The sequence below is a fragment of the Lycium barbarum genome, chromosome 6 (assembly GCF_019175385.1).
Source record: "Lycium barbarum isolate Lr01 chromosome 6, ASM1917538v2, whole genome shotgun sequence".
Classification (NCBI taxonomy): Eukaryota; Viridiplantae; Streptophyta; class Magnoliopsida; order Solanales; family Solanaceae; genus Lycium; species Lycium barbarum.
Window position 1 is genome coordinate 23765790 of NC_083342.1, and position 26033 is coordinate 23791822.

The 26033-nt window shown below is 36.5% G+C and overlaps 1 protein-coding gene across 1 annotated transcript; it reads right to left on the reverse strand.

Annotated features, from left to right (window-relative positions):
- Window positions 1-9744: 9744 nt before the first annotated feature.
- LOC132643627 (DDT domain-containing protein PTM) lies at window positions 9745-24962 on the reverse strand. The gene is made up of 9 exons (XM_060360099.1): window positions 23375-24962; window positions 22663-23274; window positions 18377-19424; window positions 15009-15291; window positions 14772-14896; window positions 13997-14457; window positions 12958-12986; window positions 11278-11907; window positions 9745-10658 (listed from the first exon to the last, which is right to left on the reverse strand). The coding sequence occupies exons 1-9, from the start codon at window positions 24706-24708 to the stop codon at window positions 10165-10167; spliced, it is 5016 nt and encodes a 1671-aa protein (XP_060216082.1). The 5' UTR covers window positions 24709-24962; the 3' UTR covers window positions 9745-10164.
- Window positions 24963-26033: the final 1071 nt, after the last annotated feature.

A 26033-nucleotide genomic window follows, 5' to 3' on the forward strand; every position in this document is an offset into this window, starting at 1 on the left:
CAAATACTTTCGTATTATGATTTAGTTTTTTAGAAGTTCACAAAAAATGTTGAACTACTCTTTTAATAACTTAATATCACAAAGAGTATGAAAAATTAAAAAGTGATTATTAATTTAATTTTAATGTTAGTTTTGGGCCCGGACGTAGCACGGGCTACATGCACTAGTAAGTAATTAAAATAAGAGGACATATGTTATACCTATAATTACGCTAGAAAAAGAAAAAATAAAGTCTTTTAAAATCATGCTAATTAATTAACACACTCGACACTCCGCCTCAAGTTGGAGCAAACATGTCACACATCCCCCAATTTACAAACCAAAGTATGAAAAGTCCTTTCGCTAAGGCATTTTGTAAGTGCATTCCATACTTGTTTTTATAACGGTACATGAAGAAAACTCGTTCCACTAGTAACTTTCTCTTTGATGAAGTGCCGATGAATTTTAATATATTTTGTGCGGACATGTTGAACAGGATTTTGAGTATACCAATTGCAACTTTGTTGTTGCGGTATTGGGAAAAACTTTCTTTTTTCAGACAATTTCAATTCTTCCAGTAACTTTTGTAACAAAAAAAAAAAAAACTCATAAATCCCCTAGACCACAGCTCTATATTCTACTTGCACACTTGATCTTGCAACTAAACTTTGTTTCTTACTTTTCCAAGTATAGATTGTCCCTATGAGTATCCAGAGGTGATCATATTTAGAGGAAAGCAAACATTTCCCTAGAGCCGACTTCAGATACTGTAAAACGTGAAGATAGCTTGCATATGAGGATATCGAGGATCATGCATGAACTGACTCACCAAGTTGATTGAATATGTTATGTCTGGTCTAGAGGACATAGATAAATGAGTCTTCTAACCGACCTCTAATATCTCTCTTAATCAACTGTCCCTCCATCCCCTATTTGTAACTTGTGATTGTTTTCAATTTCCAAACTATCATATCCGTGTCTTTTAAGAGATCTAGAATATACCTCCTTTGAGAAATAAAGATTGCTCTTTTTTGATCTAGGAAACTGCAACTATCCTAGATCTTTGATCTCAAATTCTTGTGCTAATAGCTTCTTTAATCGGGTCATCTCCTCTTTTTCATGTTTTGTTATTATTATGTCATCAACGTAAACAATGAGAAGAGTGAGTTTACCACTTTAATGCTTTATGAAGATGGTGTGATCGGCATTGCTTTATTGGTAACTGAAAGAGATCATCATTTTAGAGAATCTCAAACTAAGCTCTTGGAGATTGCTTCAGGTCGTACAAGTCTTTCTTTAGTCCACACACCTTTCGTTAACTTTGTTCAGTATCAAATCTAGGAGGGATCTCCATACACACCTCTTCTTCTAATGATGAAGAAATGAATTCTTGATATCCAACTATAGTAAGTACCAAAGAAGATTAGCTGCACATGACAAAAGAATTTTGATAGTGTTCATCTTTGTAATTGGAAAACATCTCTTGATAATAAACTCCATCAGTTTGAGTGAATCCCTTAGCCACCAGTCTTGCTTTGAATCTTTCAATCGAGTCATCAGCTTTATGTTTCACAGTGTAGACCCAAGTGAAGCTAACCAACTTCTGATCTGATAGTGAAGTGACAAGTTTCCAAGTCTCATTTTTTAACAAGGCCTTCATTTCTTCAATCATAATTTGCTTTCATTTAGGATCTGCAAAAGCTCTTCTTTAATTTTGAGGAATTGGCATAGAAGAAATAGACAAGGAAAATGCTCCATAGGAGGGAGACAATGAGTTATGGGAGACAAATTAGATAAAGAATGTTTGGTACAAAATCTAACCCATTTTCTATAAGCAATAGGAAAATCGTACTCACAAAGATATGTAGATAACTCACCAATAGAAGAGGCTTCAACTTCGATAGATTGCATAATTGATTCTTCTGTTCTACTTCTCTTTGAGTAATTATCAAATCAGGTATATCGAAACACCTAACAATCTCCCCCTGAATTCTTTCTCCAACTTCGCTTTCCCCAATGGTGGTGGTTTCAACAATGAAACTAGGGCGAATCATCTCTTCCTCTTTAATGCTCTCCCCAAATGTTTTGATACTAAAATAGGGTTCAGGCTCTCAAAAGGTAACATCCATGCTGCGAATGATCTCATAGAGGGAGGATGATATCATTTGGCCCTTTCTGTGTAGGAGAAAACACAATAAAGACACACTTAATTGCTCTAGGATAAAGTTTTCCAGACCTCCTATTGTGGAAAATGCAGACACGCCCATACACCTTTGGAGGAACAATATATTTATTCTCAATCTTTAAAGACTCTGAAAATTGAGGGTTTTAAATGGCATTCGATTGATAAGATAAGTAGCAACTAGGATGGCATCCGCTCAGTAGGTATTTGGTAGATTCACAGTAAACACAAGAGATCTTGCCACTTCTAACAAATGCCTATTTTTTCTTTCAGCAACCTTATTTTGTGCACTAGAGGGCCAACTAGTTTGATGGATTTTCCCAGTGAAATTCAGATAAGAATCAAATGTTTTGTCCATGTATTATGTGTCATTATCAGCTCGTGACATTTTTATCCTAGTCTCAAATTAAGCAGAAATCATCTTATGAAATGACTGAAAGCAAGAAAAAACATCACTATTAACCTAGAACAGATACACCCAAGTCATCCCAGTGCAATAATAAAGATAACAAACACCGATTTCCAAACAAAGAAACAATTTGAGTAAGACCCCCGACATCAAAATTAATAATCGTAAAGGAGTAACCTTTTTATCACTCAAAGGGTAAGAGTTTCTAGTATTCTTAGCATATTCACAAGCATCACGAAATAAAGAGTCAAACTCAGTTTTGAAAAACAAACTAGAACATACTTTTGTAACATAAAAAAGGATGTATTCCCCAATCGCCCTTGTCACTAGATTATTTCTTGGTTGACATCCTGATTTTCTTGAAAAAATGTTTGATCGGAGTGCCGAGTGTTGACACCCAATTTTGTCCCGCCTTCCCTAAAATATTTATTCACACTTCTAATGTTTTGACAACTTTAAAATAATTATTTATATTTTACTATAATTATCAACCTTGTATTAATACCGGCGTTTCGTTCACTAGCTGTTATTATTTTTTGTTACTGCTACCATTATTATTATTATTATTATTATTATTATTATTATTATTAATAATAATAATAATAATAATAATACTATTATTATTATCATTTTTATTTTATTATTACCAGTATCATGATAATTCGCATTGTTATCATTTCAGCATTTTTACCAGCTTACGTACACGCATCGCGTTTATTTCATACAATTAAACAATAGCGTTCATTTACTGTTGACTTTCAAAAAACATTATTGCACGATTATTATGACGTCGTACAATTTTATTTTTTTATCTGGGCATTAATAATTATTAAGTGATATTTTAGCACACATTAGTATATAGTTATTAAAATGGGCCTTTTCTTTAAATTTAGAAGCCCAAATCCGAGTTCAATCAATCCGTAGTATTTTTCAGACCAGTTCACGAATTCAGCCCATATTTTAATTCATCTAAACCGAACCCAAGCCCAATCAACTTATAAGCATTTTTCGAACCAGCCCATCAGCCAAACCGACCCAGCCCCTACTCTAAATTTCCCAGCTCACTATTTTAACCCAATACCCGGTCCATTAACCTGGACCCGACCCGATTATCTTTCAACAAAAATGAAACAAGTAGGGTTTCTTTTCCACGGCGCCTCTCCCTCCCTCTCTCTTCTCTCTCTCTCTCCTCCCTCTCTCTCTCTCTCTCTCTCTCTCTCTTTGACCGACGAAAACAGCAACGTTACAGAGCCCTTTCGATCCCCCCAGGCCGTTCATGGCCATATAGGGAAGGGAAATTAATGCCCTGTACCCCCCCCCCCCCCCGGTCCGGATTCAACCATGAAAGAGGTTAAAGCTTTGTTTTCTTCTTCTTCCTTTTCTGTTTGCATCCAAAAAACATTAATGAGTTTTGTTCGATCGTGAATCCATCGTTTTCCCTATCAGTCCCTTTTTGATTTTTCGGGTACAAATTTTTTATGGTTTTTGTCTAGTCCCCCTTTTTCTGATCTTGAGTAGGTCAAAATACCTGCAATTCTGAACGTTTGATTTGAAAATATCCCGCCCAATTTTTCGTTTAGAACTCCCAGCAAAACCCTAGTTTTAACCCTATAAATAATCGTTTTCGGAAGTGAACAAGAAGTTTTTTCAGCCGCCTTAACCCCCAAGAGAATATTAGTTTTTCTTTTAGTCTCAATATTTCTGAATACCCATTCTAAATACCAAATCATTTTGTTCTCGTTTGCCCCCCTGTTATTATCACATCCGAGTCTACGCAAACTCAGAGGTCGCAGCTGTTTCGAGGGTATATCGAAAGCCCACACCCTGTTCGCTGCACCCGAAGAAGGTCAGTGAACTTAATTCCTTTCATTTATTTTTCAGTTCTTGCATGTAATATGTTTATGTGCTTAGTCTGTTGTTTAGTTTAATTGTCGTTAGGGTATGCTTAAAATGCTTATATGATGTAGTTTGTTGTTTCATCTGGTTGTTTGTTGTTAGTTTACCTTCGTTCTGTTTTAGTTCAGTTTAAGACGTGTCGAATGCTTCTGATTAGTGTTTAATTTGTCTTATACTTCTAGCATGCCTGTTTTAGTTTAAGTATATTCATGCTTAATCCTATTTTTTTAGAACTTGTTTTGGTTTCATGTTTGGACAATTGGACGAATGATTTAAGTATGGGACTGATTGGACATTGTTGATTGCTTATAGGTTCAATAATTTCAATTTGGTTTAGGCAGTTTACTACTTTGACTAAGTGTATGATAGTTTAAGTTAAGCATTGGTCTGTCTCCTGTTGCCATTATTGTAATCCAAATCTAGTCAAGTTGTTAGCATATGAGGCAACTCTAATGTGATTTAGTCCATGATTTATTGATAAGTTATAAGTTGGTTGAAATATGTAAAGAATTTCTATCCATTACATGCCTGTCATGATATTTCTAAACCATTTGCAGTTTCGGATACTACATGCCTGTTGTGATATTTCTTCTTCTTACTCACTATTGTTTCAATGTAGTTTGTTTAGTTGCTAGTTTCATGGCTGTTAGATCTAGATTAGGTAATCCTCATGCTCTTTAGATTCTGCTTTTCTTCTCTGTTTTTTTTTCATTAGATTTCATTTTGCAAGATAATGTGTGGTTCATTTCTGCCCCCTTACCTTAATTTAGATTTATTAGGTGAAACATGACCCTATTCTCAGTTCTGTGTATTTTTTACTTGGTATAGATTAGCTAAAGCTGATTTGAATTAAGGGAACTAGTTTGTCCTTTTCTATTTATATGAAAACGAGTCATGTTGTTGATATGTGGTGTCCTGTTTCCCGATATAAGGCCGGTATCACTTGGCTGTGCTAATTTGGTATTATAACCTCCAGAATATGTTTTGAAGGTTTTTAAAGGACTTTAAGGCCAGTTCTAATATCTGAAATTTATCCATACCCTGTTAAAACTAACAAATTATGTGATGTGCTTGGATGATAAATATATTAGTTGCATTCCAAATGATTGAATTAAAATATGTATGTTATCATGTTTATATGCTAGAAGAACCAGAATGCTTTACCATCTAGCTCAATATGAAACATGAATTCATTTGGCATTTCTTTCACTTTTCATGCTTGTCCTCTCCCTGTTCTCCTTCTGATTTTTCAAATAAGTTTAAGGTGCATGGTATTTGGTTAAGGTAGTTTCATCATAAACTCTTACTTAGTTACAAGCCATGGGATGTCAAAGATGTTTGTCATCAGTTATGTGTGGTTCTGTGCATAGTTTGGCTTCTTAAAGGTTGTCATAGGCTGTGTAGATAATGTGTTCATCTGCTTACTGTATTCGACGATTAGTTCGATATTATGTTTGATAGCTAGCAACGTTTTGAATCATTCCTTACTCCTTTCAAATGTAGTCTCTCTTAAAACAGTAACTAATCCAGAATCCTCTAGTAACGTGTTCAGGCAATCTAGAGCTTAGTTACATGTTTAAGTGTTTGTTGGTTTGTGTTACTGAATTATTTTACCCATTTGAGATTATTTAATCATATCAATAGATGTCTAATCTCCTCCTTTTTTTTTTTTTTTGTGCATGACCATCGCGCACGAGTCCAAGGGACTCGTTTTCCTCCGCCTTCGATGTTGGGCGAAAAGCCCAGCGCGACCTTTCTTGAGTCCAGCCCATACCCGCAGCGGAATAAAAAATATTCTGGGCTAAGCCCATACAACAGCAACAGGCCGCAGCCCTACAATGAACATTACCGGGCCGAAGCCCAATAGCAACATGATCATGGCAATCTTGAAAATGGGCTGAACCCATTTAACTTACTTGCTCCTCTATTTTATCTTTTTGCATTTAACTTGTATGACTAATACTTTGTTTCGCTAATTTAGATGAACCTTAGTGACATTAGTGGGTTTTAGCTTTAATAACGGGTAGTTAATGTAAAGAAAATTAATGATTAATTCCATAAGTTTCATCCTCTTTATTTTACTTATAGTATTTGTCTTCATTAGAATAATTGATTTTCAAAATAACATGGTTGTATACTTGGAGTTAAGGGAATTATGTTTTATTTTACTATCTTAAAAATTTTCAAAACATCACTAATATGTAAATATTAATCCAAGTATATTTTATAAGCATTTTTTTAGACTGATCCGATTATACATATTTTTAGCCAAGCATAGTTAAATAAAATTAAAGAAAGAGAGAAAGAAAACTCATGCTCTTTTCATCATATTAAAAAGATAAGTCTAGACTTTTCTATATCGCCATATTCATATAAATAATTTTTTATCTGAAGTTCAAAATTGCTAAATCTCTTCTTAAAAGCTATTATTTATAGGCAAATTATTATATTTCCTACAAGTCTTAATTTGAATAGCATTTACTATATTTTCATATAATGTCTTAGCAACATTTTTAAGCTTTATTTTGAATAGCATTTAAAATCTCCTTTTATGCGAGTTATTATATTTTCTACAAGTATTATCTTAAATAGCTTTATTATTGCTTTCATTTAAAGTCTAAGCAACATTTATAAGGCTTATTTTTAAAATAGCGTTTAAAGTCTTCTTTTGTACAAATTATTATATTTTCTGTAAATCTTAGCTAACATTATTTTCCTTTAAAACTTTAGCAATATTTGTAAGTCATTTTAAAATTTAAACACTATATTTAGCCTTAATTAATTAACCTAAGTTTGCCCGGATAACCGTAGTTAACGGATCCTAGAGGATGCCTAACTCCTTCCCTTTAGGATAATCTAGAACCCTTACCTAGAATCACGCTAATTGAGCAGACCATTAACAGAGGTTTAGTTAGGCTTTACCTTAGTTAATAAATTAGGTGTCCTAATTCACCTTAAAATCAATTAGGTGGCGACTCCTTAAAATAAGCAATTTAGGAATCTCTAATATGTTGTATTCTAATTTAATCCGTTTAAATGGGGTATAACACCGAGTCCCATCAAACATGTGTAAGTCATCATGCAATTTATTATTGTGAATCCTCTTTTTTGTTTGGAGATTCTTGAAAACACAATGATCAAAGAACTCGATACTACAGCTTAGTTCTTTCGTGATGGAGCTAACTGATAACAGGTTACTTAGAACTCAGGCATATGAACAATGGATGATAACGTAATATTAGTTGTACAGATAACTGGACATAATTCATAGACGAGGGTTAGAGAGTCTTTGGCTATTCTGACATAATTCTCTTTGGGACTAGAAGAATAATTTTGTAAGCTTTAGATGAGCTCATCATGTGTCTATTTGCACTCGAAACAATAATTCAAAAATTAAAGTGAGCAGTAAAAAACAGTATTTGGGTGCACATAACTAGATGTGCCAATAGAAGATGAGTCAATTTTGGTCAGGAGTCTGTAAAGATGCTGAATTTTATTTGAAAACATGTCTCCGCATTTTTTGCAATATTAGCCAGACTCGTTGATGGACCTACACCCCCCCCCCCCCCCCAAAAGACCTCTTGCTAGTCTGATATGTGGTTTCCAACATGTCTTTTTTGTATGTCTTGACTTTTCATAATAATCACAGTGCAAGTAGTCTTTATCACAAGTGATCGCGTTTGCCCTTGCCTGTCACTCTCATTTGGTCTCTTTCTTCTAGAAAATAAAGCGAAGCAAAGCGCATGGCAAAGAAGCAGCCAGCTGGCTGCCCCCTTCCACTCGGCCTTTCTTCGCTGTGTGAATAAAGTCTTAGTTTGTATGGGCATTCTGGAGAGACAGACAACCCAGGCTCTTCAATTGAAGCCTGACGCGGCATGACACCTCATCGGTTATCTTCATGTTAAAATAGGAGTATGCATCCTGAAGAGAAGAGCAAGGACATTGCCAAGAACTTGAACCCTGATTAGATCATAATCTTGATTACTAGCCAGAAAATCATAGTCCCTTTCCTTTTAGACAATTGTTGAAAGGGAACTGCATCATCAGTAAACTTCACTTAGAGATCCTGGTAATAGTCAGTCTCCAGTCATAACCCACTTAACTAGGAATAATAATCAGTTCACCTTGCTTTATGAAATAATTTTATTTCGAATCTCAAAGATCTAGGCATCATTACCTTTGTCAAAATAAGTGCGCTAAGTTGATTTCTAAATCCTTTCAGCAGTATCAAGCAATAGATACTGCTTATCACAATCACATGGTATTCAAAAGTCATGTCATAACAAGAAATTATCACATTCCCATTGACGATAGTTAGCATCAGCCGTAACATGTGCTGCCTTTTTCTCCAGAAACATAACCAAGTAATTTTCTAAATTTAATAAACAACAAAGAAGATCTTTACCATGCAGGTACATGCCAACCCCCTCCACTGTCCAATTTCATAGCACTGATTTGTTAAAAAAAAAAAAAGTTACACCCTCCAAATCAAAAAGTATCCACTTAACCTTTTTTTCTTGGGTCAAAAAAAGTGTCCACTTATCAAATCAAGAAAAAATTAACTTTGTTTTTCAAATTTGCTCCTATTAAGTGTTATATGATTAAATCTCAATGCTTATTTAATTAGGATAGTTTAGTCAAATTACTTATTTTTATCTAGAAGTTAGTATTTTCTTAAGGGGTGTGCAAAGGGCTAATTGGACTTTTTTTTTTATCCGGAGGGAGTATTATCTACTGTTTTTATGTCCCCCGTGCTTTAAATGGGACTCCAAATCCAAAAAAAAAAAAAAAATATACTTTCCCAATACCTAGAAAGACCTTCAGTCCTTCAGTGGAGAAAAAAGCTAGATAAGATCGTTGGACATATCTGTCTTACCAGAAAGTTAGGCCTGCCTCGCCGGAACCCTAGCTCCGGTAGTCGAAAAAATCTGAAATTTGGTGGGTAGGCTCAGGCGAACCCAAACAAAAAAGCCTCACGCCTTGGTACCCGAAAATTACACGTAGCAGGGGCCAAACCTTCTGCGGGTGCGTGATACCGCACTAGATGTCTTTTTTGATAGCATATGGCTGAGGTTTGGTTATCATTATCAGCTGGAATATGTTGTATTAGATTGTTAAAACACTAACAGAAATAGTTTTAGTTCGGACAACTTCGAGGAGAGAGAAAACTTGTTCTCTTCTTGCAGAAGAAAAAAAAAGGAACCCTAATGTAGCAAGAAAGAAAACCTCACCACAAAACGAAGCAATGGTGGCTCTGATACTACATAGAATTTGAGAATGAGGAAAAGACTTCTTTGTATTTCAGTATTGTCTTTACATCCCCTGAGAAGGGTATTTATACAAGTGAATCCTCACTAATCAAGAAAAGACGACCAATTACACTAAAGAGCAATATCCTATTCCTATAATCACGCTAAGAAAAAGGAAAAATAAAACCTCCTAAAATCATGTTAAATAATTAACACAATCAACACCAACCTAATCTTTCCTCTCAACACCTACAAATCGATCTGAAACTAAAATTTCCTCAGAGGACAATTCAGGTCCGTCAACAATAGCTCTATCTACTAAAGATACGGGGATGGCTGTTGCTTTACCATTCCACTGTTGATCAAATGTTAATGAAGGGTAATCCTGTTTCTGTAAGATCACCGCAAACTTGGAAAATGTACATCCTGCCACAAGGGTTGTGCTTTACTCAATGTCTTTCCTCATTCAGCAAAGAGCTGTCATTGGATGCCAACAACTCATCCGAAGGTCTCGGATCCTCCACCTCCTTCAATAAGCCCGGTTCATCTGGAGGTACAATATCCATCTTGCTACAGCTATCAATAGTTTCTCTCTGCTCTGTACTAATAATAGCCGAACTTCCATTCTCTGCAAGGAAGGAATCAGGGAGAGTCCCTTGCGGACGCTTTTCATCACCATCACCAGTAAAACAAGATCCTGATTCATCATTCAAATGAGATTTCTGTTCTGGTGGTTCCTTACTTGAGGGAGATTCAACGTTACATGTTTCATCTGCAGATTTACAATCAGTACTCTCCAACACAATCTGCTTACCATTGCTACCCATCGTATGCAAATGACCACAAAAAGGAGGGGTCCTTTGCCGACATTTGTGGCACTTGAATCCAATTAGCATAGTCATTCTTTCAGCTGTAAGATCGAAAGCATCTCCATGGTACCAGTCTGCAGGATGGAATAATTAGACAGGAAAATAAGGTACGAGATATAGAGGCAGAGAAAAGAAGAAAAACATGGGAAATATGTAAATGCTTCAACACCAAGTAATAGGATTCCTCAAGTGCAATGTAGATATAGGAGTTTCCTTGATTAGAAGACCCACGTGAAGAAAAGCTAAAATGTCTTTTTTAAAGCAACTTTTGTAACACAAATTAAGTATGTAACTCGTAAAAAGAAAGGGAGATTAAACAAAAATGGATTGAACAGCAACAGCTATTAATAGATTTTCTTGTGCAATACTACCTGTAAAATCTCGTCACGACCACACTCCATTTCAACTGTTTATAAGTTTTCACATTATCACTTATCACTTTTAGTTTAATATTACAAACTGAGACAGCAGGCTCAGAGGAGGCCAGACCCAAGAGCAACAATGTTATACTAGAGAATGTCACGTCATTTATTAAACCAGATTGACAACAGAAAATAAATGAATGCATTGCTGCAGGGAAAACAATTAAAGATAAATGAGAGATAAAAACCAACACAAGATACATGGTACAGAGTCATCAACAATATAATCAAAGGGATCATAGACATAAACACAGAATAAAACCCTCCCTACCTCCACAAACTTCACATGCAATGTAATTTGAAGTAGGTGTATATTCTAGTTCACCACAAAGACTGCACTTTGGCTGATCAGCTGTGGCAGCCAACTCTCCAGAAAGAGCAAGAAGCTTTTTACTCCTGAAGAGTGTCACTCTTTCATCATTTGGCTTTTGTGAGAGCAATAGACCATTTAGCCAGTAAATCCGGTATAACTGCATTCTCTTCCTCTGCCAAGCAACTTCGGCTGGTTTCTTTTTCTCTGATATGTCAACTTTTGCTTTTTTCTTAGGTCTACCCCTACCCCTTCCAACTTTTGTTTGTTTACCTTTTTTGCGTCCTATTTTTTTGTTTTGCACAACTACAAGCTTAGCCTTCCTAGCAGAACGTCTGAGGGGTACAACAACAGGTTCCTTTTTGCTATTCTTTGATCGTGCAGGCTGTTCATTTTTGGTGCCTCTAGATTTAACCTTTGAGCTTAGTGTCCTCGAGGCTTTTGATGCTTTCTTACTCTTTTGCAACTCTATCCTCCCCCTCTTGACATTCTTTCTCACATTATTCACATCCACACACTTGTGACATGTATACTTCAACTCAGCAGCGACAACTCCAGTTGACTTTCTAACATGGCGTTTATGGAAAAAACCTGAAGAAAATGACAAAATATCAGATCATTTGCAAAACATGTGGACGAAAGGCCAGGGGGATGTGGACACGAAGATGAAAGTACACTGTATTAATGACCTGTTTAAATTTGAAGTTTTTCAATCAACAGATGTAAAAAGTAAGCAAATAAACAAAATCTACATGGAACTGCATAAAAAAACAATGGAAACGATACAGGAAACTCAAGGCAGAAATAAGTTTAGCATCCAATAAAAAAGGATTGAGGCCTTGATACTAACTTAAGGGACGACTTGTTTCCTAAACCGAACAAACAATGATTTTTGTGTTCCTCCAACTTATTCTTATCGAATTATGTGATCATCTCATCTACCAATTTAACAGCTTTAACTATTAGAGGAGGAACACTGTTACTGATCTATACTTGTCTTAAGCACACCCCTCATGTGTAGGCTGAGATTTCAGCTATCACGTGGAAATTCTATGATAATTATTTTACGTTCCCCAATACCTATTGAATTATGTTATTTAATCAACTAACAATTTAAGTAATTAGAGATGGAAAACTTTTTATTGATAGTAGTCTTCACCATACAATGCAAAGGTAGATACGAGATCATGAAAAGAGCATGATTACTACATCTAGCGGTTATTTTGCTATGCTTTTACATCAAGCAGTTTGTCAAAGTTAACAGAAACTAAAATAGCAACATTCCAATTTGTAACAACACAAAATCTAAAGTGCCAAAATAGCAGACAATCTCAGGGCTGCTAGGAAGCATGATTAAAATATGACAATGACCTAGCCCGATACACTGGGCCAAGAAAAAATCAACCAATTAAAAGCATATATCCTTTCTCGTTTTGATCGAGTACAACATGCAGATACCAATAGGGTCCCTAAGGATCATTTCTATCATTACGCCATGTTACTCCCCCAATATTTAACATGGCATTGAGTGACGTTAGTTACTTGATGGAGTTAAAACATATTTATAAAATAATCACTTGTCAGTTCACAAGTGGGTAGAGCAGTAAGAAAGTTTTATTAGGAGGAATTCCAAGTACTCACCTTCGCAGTACTGACAGCTCACAGCTTCCCTGCAAATAATAAAAGAATATTTCAGAGGTAAAACATCCAGTGAAAATGGAAGACCAAAATACTTATCTCTATTGACTACTCAGAAGATAATACATGATTTACCTAGTTAGGACTCATACCAGAACAAAGAAAGCCAGCTAGAAACTGGGCAGTAACAATAAATAACATGCCCATGCACAGGAAACGATCGAAAAAAAAAATACTCTCGAAAAATTAGATATACAGAAAACTGGAAATCTGAAACTACTCGAGCAATGTTATTCCGCGGCATGTTTGTATAGACCCTCAACAGAAGAGCTCAAATGGACTTATTTCAAGGATGACAATAGTTTCACACTTGCTTGCTTCCACAAAGTAAAAATCATACAAACAATGTTTTCAAAATAAGGACAGCTGTTCAGGAGGTACAAAATTTTCCCTCTAATAGTTAAAGCTGTTAAATTGGTGTGATATCAAGATCTTGAGGCCAAAAGACATGTGCAAGCTGTTCAATTTTATTTTAAAGATAATGGTATAAAGCTGTTCAAATTTGTCAGTAAACAGTAGACTAGATACCTGAGATCAGAACCCAAAGTGATCAAAAGTAAACAACCAATGCTGTCTTGTATTTGCAAAAATTGCTACAATTATTTCTTTCTTAATGGTAATACTAAGTACATGGTGAAAGAAGAAGAATGAGAAGGAAACAAGGAAAAGTAAACACAATAAATTGTGCTGAAACTAAGACTGAATGCTAGAATACTTTTACAAGGAAAGTAATTGAATGCGAATAGACAGAAACCCGCAATGTTATTCAAAAGTTACTTCACTATATGTGTTTCTCATAACCAACTATTCTCTTTCTTTTTCAGCACAAAATCCTCATCAATATTTATACAAATAGCAGAAACAGCGTTTTAAAAACTCCTCAGATTATGAAAGAAGTGTTAATTCATCCATGTAAGCTAGATACTTTGTGCAGACTATTAGTTGACTGGAGCTTTTTTACAAATATCAAGTAGAAGCATACCTTATTAGGACATCTTTGTTACAATGTCCACACTGATAATACTCTGATCTCTCTGCTTTAAGGAAAAGGTATGCAAAGCCTTTTTCCTTAAGAGGTTTTTTCATTATTCTCTTGGTCTCACGATGCTTCCCAACAGTTATCTTGCTAGATTTGCGAGCAATTCTTTTCTCCTCGAATCCTTTCACAAGATGCAAAGGCATGTGAGATTCTTCTAGCCAATATCTCTTTCTTTCATTTGAGGCCTCTTCTGGTATTGTTCCACATCGAACAACAATGTCCGGTAAGAATCTTCTTTTACCAAAATCAAGAAGATATTTCACTACAGATCCTTCTGAGATTTTCTTCCGTACAATAACTTTCTTGAATGATCTGACAGATTTTTGGAATTCCTTGTCAATCATTGCAAGGATATTGGTGTTTCCAATATCATTCCATCTAATGTGAGCATCAAGATCTCTAACCTGAAAAGTGAAGAGAAATAATGAACCAAATCTCAATAAACAACTGCAAACTCAAGCATGCATCTTAGACAACAATGACAAAGACAACTAAGATCTCGTTTCAACACAAGCCACAAGGAAAAGTGCTACAGTAATTAACGCTTGTAGTAGCTATCTATGTCCAATGGAGTCAATTTGGCTACTTCATATAGGGCCATATCTCTATTATCTGGACCGCTGAAGTGCCACATTAAGGTAGCAGATCCAGGAAAAAGGAGGATCGTTTCTCTCCGGTAGACATTAGTAGCCGAAACTGAATTGCATGGAATGCGCACCTGGAGAGCAAGTTGCTCTGCAGTTCTTGAAGTTTCAACAGCAGCCCTCCAAGCTATGCACTTACTTCTCTTGGCAAAGTCTGAATTATCCGGATATAACATGTCTGGTATCTTCTTACATCCACCTGCACATGATGATTCTAGGTAAATTATATCAAAAAAAGATAATGCTAGGTAATTAAGCTCAACTGTTTTGACCAGAAACCGAAGCTGCAATTGAAAACAAAATAGATGTACCTTGTCGGGCAGCTTTGTGCGCCAATGATTGAGGCAAAACCTTCCAGTTGAATAATCGACGAGATAGCCTTCCTCCCCTCCACCAAAACAAGCCCAACCCACTTCCAGCATTTGAAGATCGATTCACCACCGGCTCCAAATGCCTACCCTTCTTTTTGCTAATTCCATGTCTAACACGTGGTGAATTGATGATGATATGATGCCCCGAACCCATTTTGGCTAAAGAATCAACATGCTTAAACCAATCAGGGGTAAGTGCTAGAGGCCGCAAGTTTGACTCTAACTGGCACCAAAAGCATCAGTCAGAAATATATACAGATAATTGTTTTTTTATAAGGTAAGAAAAGGGTAAAGAAATCTATGCAGATAGTAACGCTCAATAACAACTACTACAACTGCTATTGTGTCTCAATTCTAAGGTAGTCGGGGTCGGATATATGAATCCTCACCATCCCTTTAGACCCATTTCAATCCAACATTCAATAATTTGTGGTACTCTGGCACTAGAGATTCTTGCAATTTATACTGACATACACATCTCTGGACAGGCTAAAAGACTCTTAGCAGATGCTGAACCTAACATAAGCATACTGTTATGACCAAGCCATCACCCCAACAAGAAGACTTTTGAGATCGCGCCAAGAGCTCCATCTTTGTGTTGGTTCATGTTCACTATGTTCTTAGACTAAGCATACTTCATATTTTATTAGGAAACCCAACTACTAGACTGTACTAAACAAAGTCATTTCATATATAATTGTTTTGACGGTTGTATAGGCACTTCATTTTTCCCCATGATCGTACGGGGTGCATACAGTTTAGTCAATCATACTAGGATGTTTTGAATTGTGATTCACAGTACGAACCTCAAAAGAAAGAGCATTATTCAGTCCAAACCCATCCAATTTAGTAAAATCTGAACAAGTTTCTGTTATTAGAGGCATGTGAAAACTCTAAAGACACCAAAAAAATTATGATAATGAAGCCTTGTATAGAAGTTTAACATCCAAAACTGCATCTCATCAGTCACAACTTCCAGAACAATAAACACTTTCTATTATTAAAAACCCAAAAAAAAAAAAAAAAGTTAAAGCTATAAACATCTCTGAGAACAGAAATGCAGAGATCCAAATTCTTTTGTGCACTGAAGGTTATAACATGAGCCTCATGCTATGATTGCTCTCTTTGTAGATTAAGGAGGTCATACTCATCCATGCCACAACAATTGATGCTATATAACTGCTTACGGAAATATATAAAAATACACATGATAAGGTGAAAGAACTACTAAGCAAGAATAAAGAAACCTGCATATGAGAGTGACCCCCCCCCCCCCCCCCCCCCCCAAAAAAAAAAAAAACTTTAGTCCACCAAAAGGCTTCAATGGCCACTCAAGAACACTATAACTTTCTTTATATGAAAAATGAAAAAGAATGTTTCAGAAATATTATGCTAAAAGGTAATCTTGACATCTTGAGAGTCCACAACTGCCAGTCCTTTTTTAGTAAGATGTGAAGTAAGCAAATGAAATCTTGCCAAACCCGGACTACTCAGAAAATTAGAGTGAATACACATAATCTGAGGGGTGGAAGGGAAATATGTTGAAACTCACCCAAGAAAAATGGAGATGAGAAGAAGATACTTCATCTACCAAGTTTCATTTAGTAGTGTACAATCCTCAATCCTAGGAGCAGATTAAAACATCCATTATCGTATTAAGTATAAGTAATTAGCAATCACTGCTATCATGCTATGACCAAGTTTTACATTTAGTTTTGACCAACTTCTATTTGTTTAGCTATCTATATAAGAATGTTATTTCAAAATGCAAGTATAAGTAATAAGCATGCTTCTTCTTCTTTTTTTTTTTTTTTTTTTATAATCGAGAAATCCCGAGAGTCAATGGCGCACAGTTTGAAATTCAATGGATAATACACCAGCCCCTCTACCCTTCTCCACTTAACTACCGGGCTTTTGTCTGTGGCAGGGTTCAAACTAATGACGTGCGCCTAAGCCCACACAGCTCGCACTGTCCTCGTACCACTACGCCAAAGCCTAGGGGCTAATAAGCATGCACTACAATAACCAAGTTTTACATTGCTTAGTTTGACCAATTTCACGTAGTTTAGTTATCTATATAAGAATGTTATTTCAATATGGACAAGAATTTCTTTAGCTAGCCAGTATCAGACTGATCAGTAAGGCATGGTTCTGCAGATATGTTCAATGGAAACGTTATTCACTTGATTTTGTTGAACACACTTTATTGTAGTTATTAAATGGAATTTAGTGGTTTTCTATTAGTAAGTTTTTCATCAAAAGGTTTTTCTATTAATAAGTTAGTTAGCTCACTATGTGTCGGATATTTCCTTCTTATTCTTGTCCATGAATTTCCATCTGGGCTTTCCCTCTGGCCTTTTTGAAAATTTTGGGGAGCAAGCTTCCTAGCGACCAACGTGTTTGAATGGCACTTTGATAGCTTAATTATTTATTTTTTACTAATAGGTAAAATGTAAATTTTATTGATTACCAGCAGAAAGAGAGTTCTGGGAAAAGTTACCACCAAAATAGGAAGTCATCACAAGCTATGTGATGAGCTAATAAAATCAATAATGTCTGAGCTATCAATATCAAATGTGACCATGTTGCACCAAAGTCTAAGCAGATATACACATTTGTGCTCGAGTTTTACGTATAGAATCTTCTTTATTCTCAAAAAATGTGTTGCTTCTTTCCTTCCAAATTGCCAGCAAAATAGCTGCTCGAATGGTGTTCCAGTTAGAGTAAGAAGCCTTTTTTATACTGTATCTGTGCCATACTATGTGAAACATTAAGATCACATAGTACATGTAACTGGAAATAGCTTGTCCAGCTGACGTTTCCACCCTCCAAAAAACTAGGGACTGAGAAGGGATATAACTTCCTAATTTAAGCTATCAAAGTGACAAATAACTGCCTACAAGTATATTCTCCTCAATATGAAGCATTAAGAACAGTGGGGAAGATCAAGCTCCATCAAGTTAGATGGATAAAAGAGCACATGAAATAAGACGCTCATCATTTTCAAAATCGAAGAAGCAGGCATTTTGCAAATGAAAATGACAAAAGCAATAGGATGATAATAGTAAGAATGATGTAGAAAACACTAAGAGATTTTTTTTATTTTATTTAGCTTGTATATTTGGTACGAGAGGAAAACACCATTCCGTATGGATATTAAGTTAAACTAGGTGGAAGACAATGGATGTGGAGTCACATGCACCTCGTCTACATATTTTTTGACACACCAACTCTGTGTTTTTAATGAATTTTTTTTTAACTTATCCCAAAAAATAGAAAATAAAAGGGAGAGGGATGATCATACTTACTGTAAGCAAAAAAGCTCTTAGTGTAGTAATCTCATTTGCTTTAAGAACACCTTTGCGCCAATTTTGGGAGTGGTGTGGATTCAACCAAGGACCCAACAGAAGCCCATGAAGACGATCCTCAATGCTCAATATATAGCAAAGGACATTAACAAGATGGCTTTCCCTGTTCTTCCTAGAACGAACACCCAATGCATCATTAGAAAAACTTTCTGAAGCAGGACCTGCGTTATTCTGGACGAACAAGCAGTCCTTTTCGCACTCCGGAACTCTGCAAGGGAAGCACCACCCACAATTTTCTTTACTAGCATCAATCTTCAGATTCTGAACATTGGGCCAGCAAAATTCAATAGCTTTGGTAGATATGACCTTCAGCTGTGCTGAAATTATTTCCTCCACTGTTTTTGTAGCATCTTCACCAGATTTACCAGGTGATTTCTTTGTTAACTCTTCATCAACTGATAATGCGATTCGAGCAAAGCTATAACAGTTAACATAACTTTCCGCACACTGCTCCTCTGACATGATATCTTTACTGCTCGTTGTTGACAGCCCCAAGTCCACAGATTCACTGCCCTCTCTTTCTTTAAGAGGTCTTCTCGTCTCCATAATTTTTTCTGCAAGATTAGAATCTTCAAAAATTCCATCCTCCTTGTAATTTTGATTGTCTGCAACAACCTGAGATATTTCAGCTGATCCTTCAGACCCTGGCTGTATATTTCCCATCTTCATTGATGGGTCGACTGTCTCTGATTTGTCACATCCTACATCATCAGAAAATGATGAAAGCTTTTCTGCTTGCTTTCCTTCATTTACCTTCTCTTCATGTTGCGACAAAATCACTACCGGAAAATCCGAGGGTGTAGTTTTTAGCTGGGTTTCAAGATCACATTCTACACCTGCAGCCATGCAATTTGTACTGCGGAATTTAATAATCGCACTTAACACAGTTCCATAAACATTTTCTGATGACTTCATTTTCCCAACAACCACAGCCAAATCATTTCTATGGTAATACTTAGGTGAGAAATCGTCTTCGCATGGATCTGACCTGCAAGAACAGCAGCACAAACTCAAGTAAGAGTGAAAATAGTTAAGTACTATTTTATACCAAGAAACCGGAAAAATGATATAGTGTCAAGAATAAAAATTAACAGGAAAACAAAAATCTGTGCGCCAGACCAAAAACAACTGTCATATTTGGCACAGTTGATACATGAAGATATAGTTTCAGAACATTATGTAAAACTTAAAAACTAAAATCAATGTGGGGAATCCCGTATACAAGCAGTATACCAAAAAGTAGATATCATCCCATGAAAGATGGCATTCTATAAAAGACCGCCAATCTTCAATGCAAACATGAACCTTGCACCAAAAAGGAAAAAAAAACAAGAGACTATTTCTCAATAGTACAAATACAAAATCATTTTTTATCCCATCGACAGCGCTTTTATTCCTCTCCTTCCATGTAACCATATAAGAGCTAAAGGTGCAACGTCTCATGCCCTGCATCTTCTCTTCCTTCTTCCAATGGTCAAAAACAACCCATTGTAAAGCAAGAGTCATGTTTTTAATCCTCCAAGCGACCAACAACTGAAATATATACCATTTGATCCCTCTATCAGCCAAAAAATATTAATTGTGATAACATGTCATCGAGGGATTTTACTTTTATAATGAATCATGATTCTATACTACATATTAAGTACTACTTTATTCATACGAAGTTTATTACGCAAATGACATGCTAGATCATATATCATCCAACTGTGAAGGCACCTAAGCCACTTTACACCAAAAATATAAAAGAAACAGAAGAGAACTTTTGACTCTAAACAGGTTCTCAATTCTCACAAAAATTCTCCTATTTCTCTCCATAATAACCAAAAATTGCAAAAGGCTACGTTCGTTCGTAACTTCCTTCCTTCAAGCTTCCAACTTGCTTAGCCTCCGACTTCACATCCTGCACGCGACTATGCTAGGTAGCAACCATTTGAATTTTCAACACTGCAGACATCGATGACCAAATTTTGCCAAGAAAAATCGTAGTGTAATAAGAGATGGTTCACATCCTCTGGATGTTATCTCAACAAACTACACCTACTACCAATGATGCATCTTCTCCTTCTTGAGTCGCAGCATTTATTTTTGTCAAATGGATTGGTTTCATTAAACAGGCCCAACTCCCCCCGGTCCATGGGAGCATTGAACTCAAGGAATAAGCCCAAACCCTAACAAGGAAGCGCTTCTCCTTCTCCGTCGTCTTCTGCAATTTCAAGAATTACATAGGCTTTTCAGCAATTCGTTTGTCCTTCTCTGGCTTCTGGGCCAGCATTATTTCTCCTCTTTATTTGCCTCAGCATCTTATGAGTTCTTTCCAGTTTCCTCTCCTCATCTTCCTCGAATCACTTATATGAATAGGAGCCGAGACTAACTGGAACTAGCTCTGTCTTCTTTTTGGAGATCGCACTCCGTAATAAAAATTGTCATTGCCGACAACAAGGCCAAAATCTATGCCCCATCCTTAACTATGAGCTTCACTTGTGACATACCAGTTAAACTAATCTCACTATCCACAAAGCCACCAAAGGTTGACACTCCAAAGATGAAACGCGAGCCCAACCAAGCTCACCAACAATACCCCATCTTTTCTTTACACGCCCATGCAACCAATGCCGACAGCATAAAAGGTCAAAATCTTTAACTATGAGTCACACTTTTGACATATCAGTTAGACTCATTTGAACCGCACTGATCAAACATCCACAAAGACACCACTGCAATTTCCAATCTATTTGACGAGGTTGACACTTTATGAATTGAGAACCCAACCAAGCTCACCAACAATACCTTATTTCTTCTTTGTATGCCTATGCAACCAGTGCTACAACCCACTGATCCAACAACACAAAGGAATCAACCATCCAGAGTGCCCCTTCTGTCAAAACTCATTCAGCTTCAAATTTGGCAGGAAATCCAAACATGATCAGTGCGCCTACTGACCTGGAGACATTGAGGCTAACCTAGTGTGCTCACTCCATGACTCTTGTGACAAAAGCAACTTGGCAGTCAGAGAGACCAACAAAGTAACATCAGCAATGACACTACTAACCTAGAGACCTTGAGGCCAGTAGTTATCTTCTGCCACCTACCCGCCCACTTTTTGACTCCAGTGATGAAAGCAACTTGGCAGTCAAAGAGACCAATAACGCACATCTCCAGAGAGAGATTTCAACTTTCACCTGTCTCTTGATCATATAAAAACTTCCATTAGCCAGCTTATAACTTCATTCTCCTTCAAGCACTAGGTAGTCAGTCATGCATCTAACTTCCTTGTAATTCCTCACAGTCATTAATACGCTGCACGACATGTCTATCATAGAGTTTGATCCGCTTTTCTCTTTGTGATACACTAGGCTTGTGTTAATTGGTGTAATCGGACTAATCTAGGATGTCGGAGATGGGTTCATCATTCTTACCGGAGAGACAGAGACCCATGGTGAGCTAGATTTGATCCAGTCAAGGTTGGGGAGAAGTGGAATTCCTCTCCATAGAAACTAGTTGTGCTTTATTTTTATTTTTTTTATTTTTTTGAGAAGGTAAACTAGTTGTGTTTTATGTAAAAGACATCCACCATATTCATTCACTCCTTTATATTTCAATAAATACATTCGAATTAAAAAAAAAAAAAAAAAATAGTAATCTGCAGCAACCTGTATCCGCACAACATTATATTACTAAATGGAAGGAATAGTTTTATTGGTCAGTGTTACTCCTGTTTTCAGCTTTTTTAAGACAAAATGGTGATTTTATATAATACGAAGAATAAAACCCTCAAGCATGAAGGAAGACGAAGATGGTAACAAACTTGTCATAACATCAGACATATTCAAGAATCACAACATGAATGGCAAACTACCACAACTTAGTCCTAAATAATGTTGGAGTTGGCTATACGAATCCCTTGTAATTATTGTTTTCTTTATAATGACGAATCCCTTGTAATTATTTGACACCATTCGGCCCAAACATTCCAATACTACTTTGCATATGAATTTTTACATTTTACAGATCACCACATCAAATGGAAAATGTTAGTGTCAATAGCAACCTAGACCATATACTGATACCGAATATCTAATGCAAACTGTCCCAAACAGTACAAAGAGTTGCGTTGAAAGATGAATGTTAAAACATAAACAGAATGATTAAGCTTCAAGAAGCAACCAGACTGTCAGAGAAGGTACAATCACTTACTAACTTTAGGCCAGGGTGATGGAACTTACACCAAAAGGTAATCACAGCAACTATAGTATAGCCGGCCGTACAGATCAGTTGCCAACAACTCTGCCCCTCGAATTGCTTTTGCCAAATTCAACCAGGGCTTCTTTTTGTCAATCACACATTCAGGGCAATACCAATCACCCTCAGGCAAGTGACTACTAGCAACACCAACACACTTGGAATGAAATGCAGCAGGGCAGCCATCACAGCATATTAAGCTACCATCCATTTTGCAGAGGCGGCATTCATCACTATTCCAGTCTGTTGATTCATCGCCTGCTTCCTCACTCAAGCGTGAACCAGCAGCAACATCCATGGAAGCCCTCCTCTTCTTGGAACTGCCATACTTCGAATTCCGATCAAAATCCGTGTTTTCTGCTGCCGCAGTTCTTCTGTTAAGCTCTGATTGTATGGCCTCTACTTCAATAACATCATCACAAAGACACCTAAGCATTTCAATCTTCAAAGAAGCTGGTTGCTTGTAGTAATCCCTCTCAAATAGTTTAAAGTGACAGAGATCGAAACTTGGCTTCAGTTCAGATCCATGTAGTAGTAGATATTCAACCATAAAGACAGGCCATGTGATTAGGTCCAGCAAATCCCAGTTAAGAGACCTACTTCCACAATTTGTAAATGCACACATAAATTTGAGTATCAAAGGAATTCAAGCAAAACACAACATATACACAACTTAATGAGAGTTCAAAACTTTACCTAAGGCAACTAGATGCAGATTCAGAACTTTCATCTGAAAGAGACTGCAAATGCTTCCTCAGTATTTGCAAGAGAGAGAAATGAATGGAGTCAAACAATAAAGTAGGAGAATTTGCTTTTACGCATGCCACGAAGTCTTCCAACTCAAAGGGGCTCAAGAACAATGAAGTACTAAACGATCTCAAAAATGAATAGACAGAGAAAACATCAAGAACAGGAATACCATCTAAATCTAAACTACTCGAAGAGGGAGGAAAATCCATCTTTGGAGGAAGAACGTCATGTTTTTCATCAGACTCTTCATGACCTGATACTATAATCTTCTCCTCTGAAACCACACTAACTGCAGGAGACAACAGCGGATCACTCGACACTAATGCACAAGAAACATGATCTTCAGCAGAAACGAGATCTATTCTCGCTCTACGGGCACTTCGTCTCAACACCGTCTCTTTACCACCATCCAAGACCTTTCTCTTCTTCCTACCCCTTTTCCCTTTGATCGAGCTCCCCAAAACACCATTTTGCACTTCCAATCCACCACTACCCTTATCGGGTGTACACCACTTCACCTCAACTTCCTGCAGAGTGCCATTTACCAACTCATTTGCAGTCAAACACGTCTCTAGATTGACCTTCTCTTCATCTGTACCATCAATTCGGTCAGTATCTCGACTACCCTCTTTCTCCCAAGTCATTTTCTTGGACGTCTCATCTTCATCTAGCCCTAAATTCAAGTCAAAACAGTTCTTTATCCTTACTTCCTCCAAAACATTACCTACATCCACATTCAAATCAATCACATTACCCCCATTCAATCTTCCCCCCAAAGTTCCCAACTTTTCTTCATTTACACCCATATTCTCCTCCAAAGTTTCCAACTTTTCCTCATTTACACCCATATTTTCCTCAATGTTCAAATCCACCCCTTCATTCAAGTCAACCCCTTCATTCAAATCCAAATTCAACCCTTTATTCAAATCAACAACCCCATCATCATCATTTAAATTAACCGGCACGTCACAATTCAAATCCAAATTCAACCCATTATTATGCAAATTCAACTGACTACTAGTACAGTTATCAGCATTATTATTACCTGAATTCTTGGAAATACGACGTCGTTTCTTGGGTTTTCTACCAACTGGTGCAGAAGTAGAAACAGGTTGTTGTTCTTGATTTAATAAGGGAATGAGTTGAGACAAATGAAGAACCTCGGAATCACCGACATCGTAAAGGATCTCAAAAAACCCAGTTCCAGGATTGTAGGATTTGACTGTACCAATACCTTTGACTTCTTTGTTGACTCTTTTCCCTATATACTCATCACCCATTTTACCCCCAAATTTCTAGGGTTTTACGAGTATAAATCGATCTTGACAGAAAAGGGAGGTATATGGGGTTCTTCTTTCTCTCTCTAGGAATGTGGGCTTTGCGTGTGTGTTTTAGAGAGAGAAAATGGGTTATGTTTCTCTCTCTAGAAAATGCAAAGAGAGAGAGGAGAGGGGTTTGAAAGCATGTGGAATTTGGGTTTTCTGTTTATGGCAGACTCTCTCTCTCTCTCTCAAAAAAGCACGTGAGTGGTTGGGTCGTGGGTGGGAGAAAAAAGATGTCCATGAATAAATAATGGACTATAAACCCAACAAGAAAAAAGACATTGAGCCTCTTTGGATGCGCTTACGCCTATATAACCCGCAAACAGCTTATAAATTAAAAAAAAAAATTAGATAGTCTAACTTATTTTTTTTGGTTTATAAACTATTTTTAGCTTATAAGCTGTTTTAGATAAGCTAAGTCAAATAGGCCCAATTATTTTTTTGAGCTTATTTTAAGCACAAAATGACTTTAAGCTGGCCAGTCAAACACTCAAAAAAACTGAAAACAGCTTATAAGCAACTTATAAGCCAATCCAAACGGGCTCATTGTATATTTACTTTAATCATCTTCTTTTTATTGTGCATGTTCTTTAATTAGTTAGAACTGTCGTAATGTAAATAGGGTGCATATAAAGAATGTATGAAATATTTCTATCTCCTCAGGGACTGAACCGGTTTAGTAAAGTAAAAAATCATTAGTTGTTAACAATTCACAGTCAGCAGTGATAGAGGGCGTAACTTCGGGAGAGATTATTGTATTGGCAAGGAATTACTAGGCAAGTTCTAGATTGGAGATGGGAAGTGGAGTGGGTTAATCTCCGTGACAAAGGGAAATGTGAAGCATACAGGATGACTATGGCACGTGCAGTTCACCAGATTTGGCAAGAAAGGAACAACAAGACCTTTTCAGCAGAAACACATAATTGAGGATGAGATAGGATGTACACCATAGAGGAAACATGAGGAGCAAATTGTGTAGGAAGTTGGCTATTTTGAATTTTATACTTAGTTAACAATAGATATGTATAGGCAATTTTGATGATAGCGGGAACTTGAGGCTGCTGAAGCTCAGTTTCTGGAATTAAAAGGGTTGTTAATGTTTTTGGAATTGGAGAAGCTCCCTGTAGCTACTTTGAGATTGTTTGGTATCTTACGACAATTGAGGAATAGACTTAATACTTTTTGGAAATCAAAGTACTCTTACTGTTTTATGTATTTATGCGTCACTGATTTGTTGTTAAATATTCAGTAGCTATCAGACGCTAATCTGTCTTTGTTGTGAA

Coding starts and splice junctions, on each gene's coding strand:
- LOC132643627 (XM_060360099.1), bottom strand. CDS start 24,708: ATGGGTGATGAGTATATAGGGAAAAGAGTCAACAAAGAAGTCAAAGGT. Junction 15,292..18,376: donor TAAGAGCTTTTTTGCTTACA/GTAAGTATGATC, acceptor TTTTGGTGCCAG/TTAGAGTCAAACTTGCGGCC. Junction 14,897..15,008: donor GCACAAAGCTGCCCGACAAG/GTACATCTATTT, acceptor CATCATGTGCAG/GTGGATGTAAGAAGATACCA.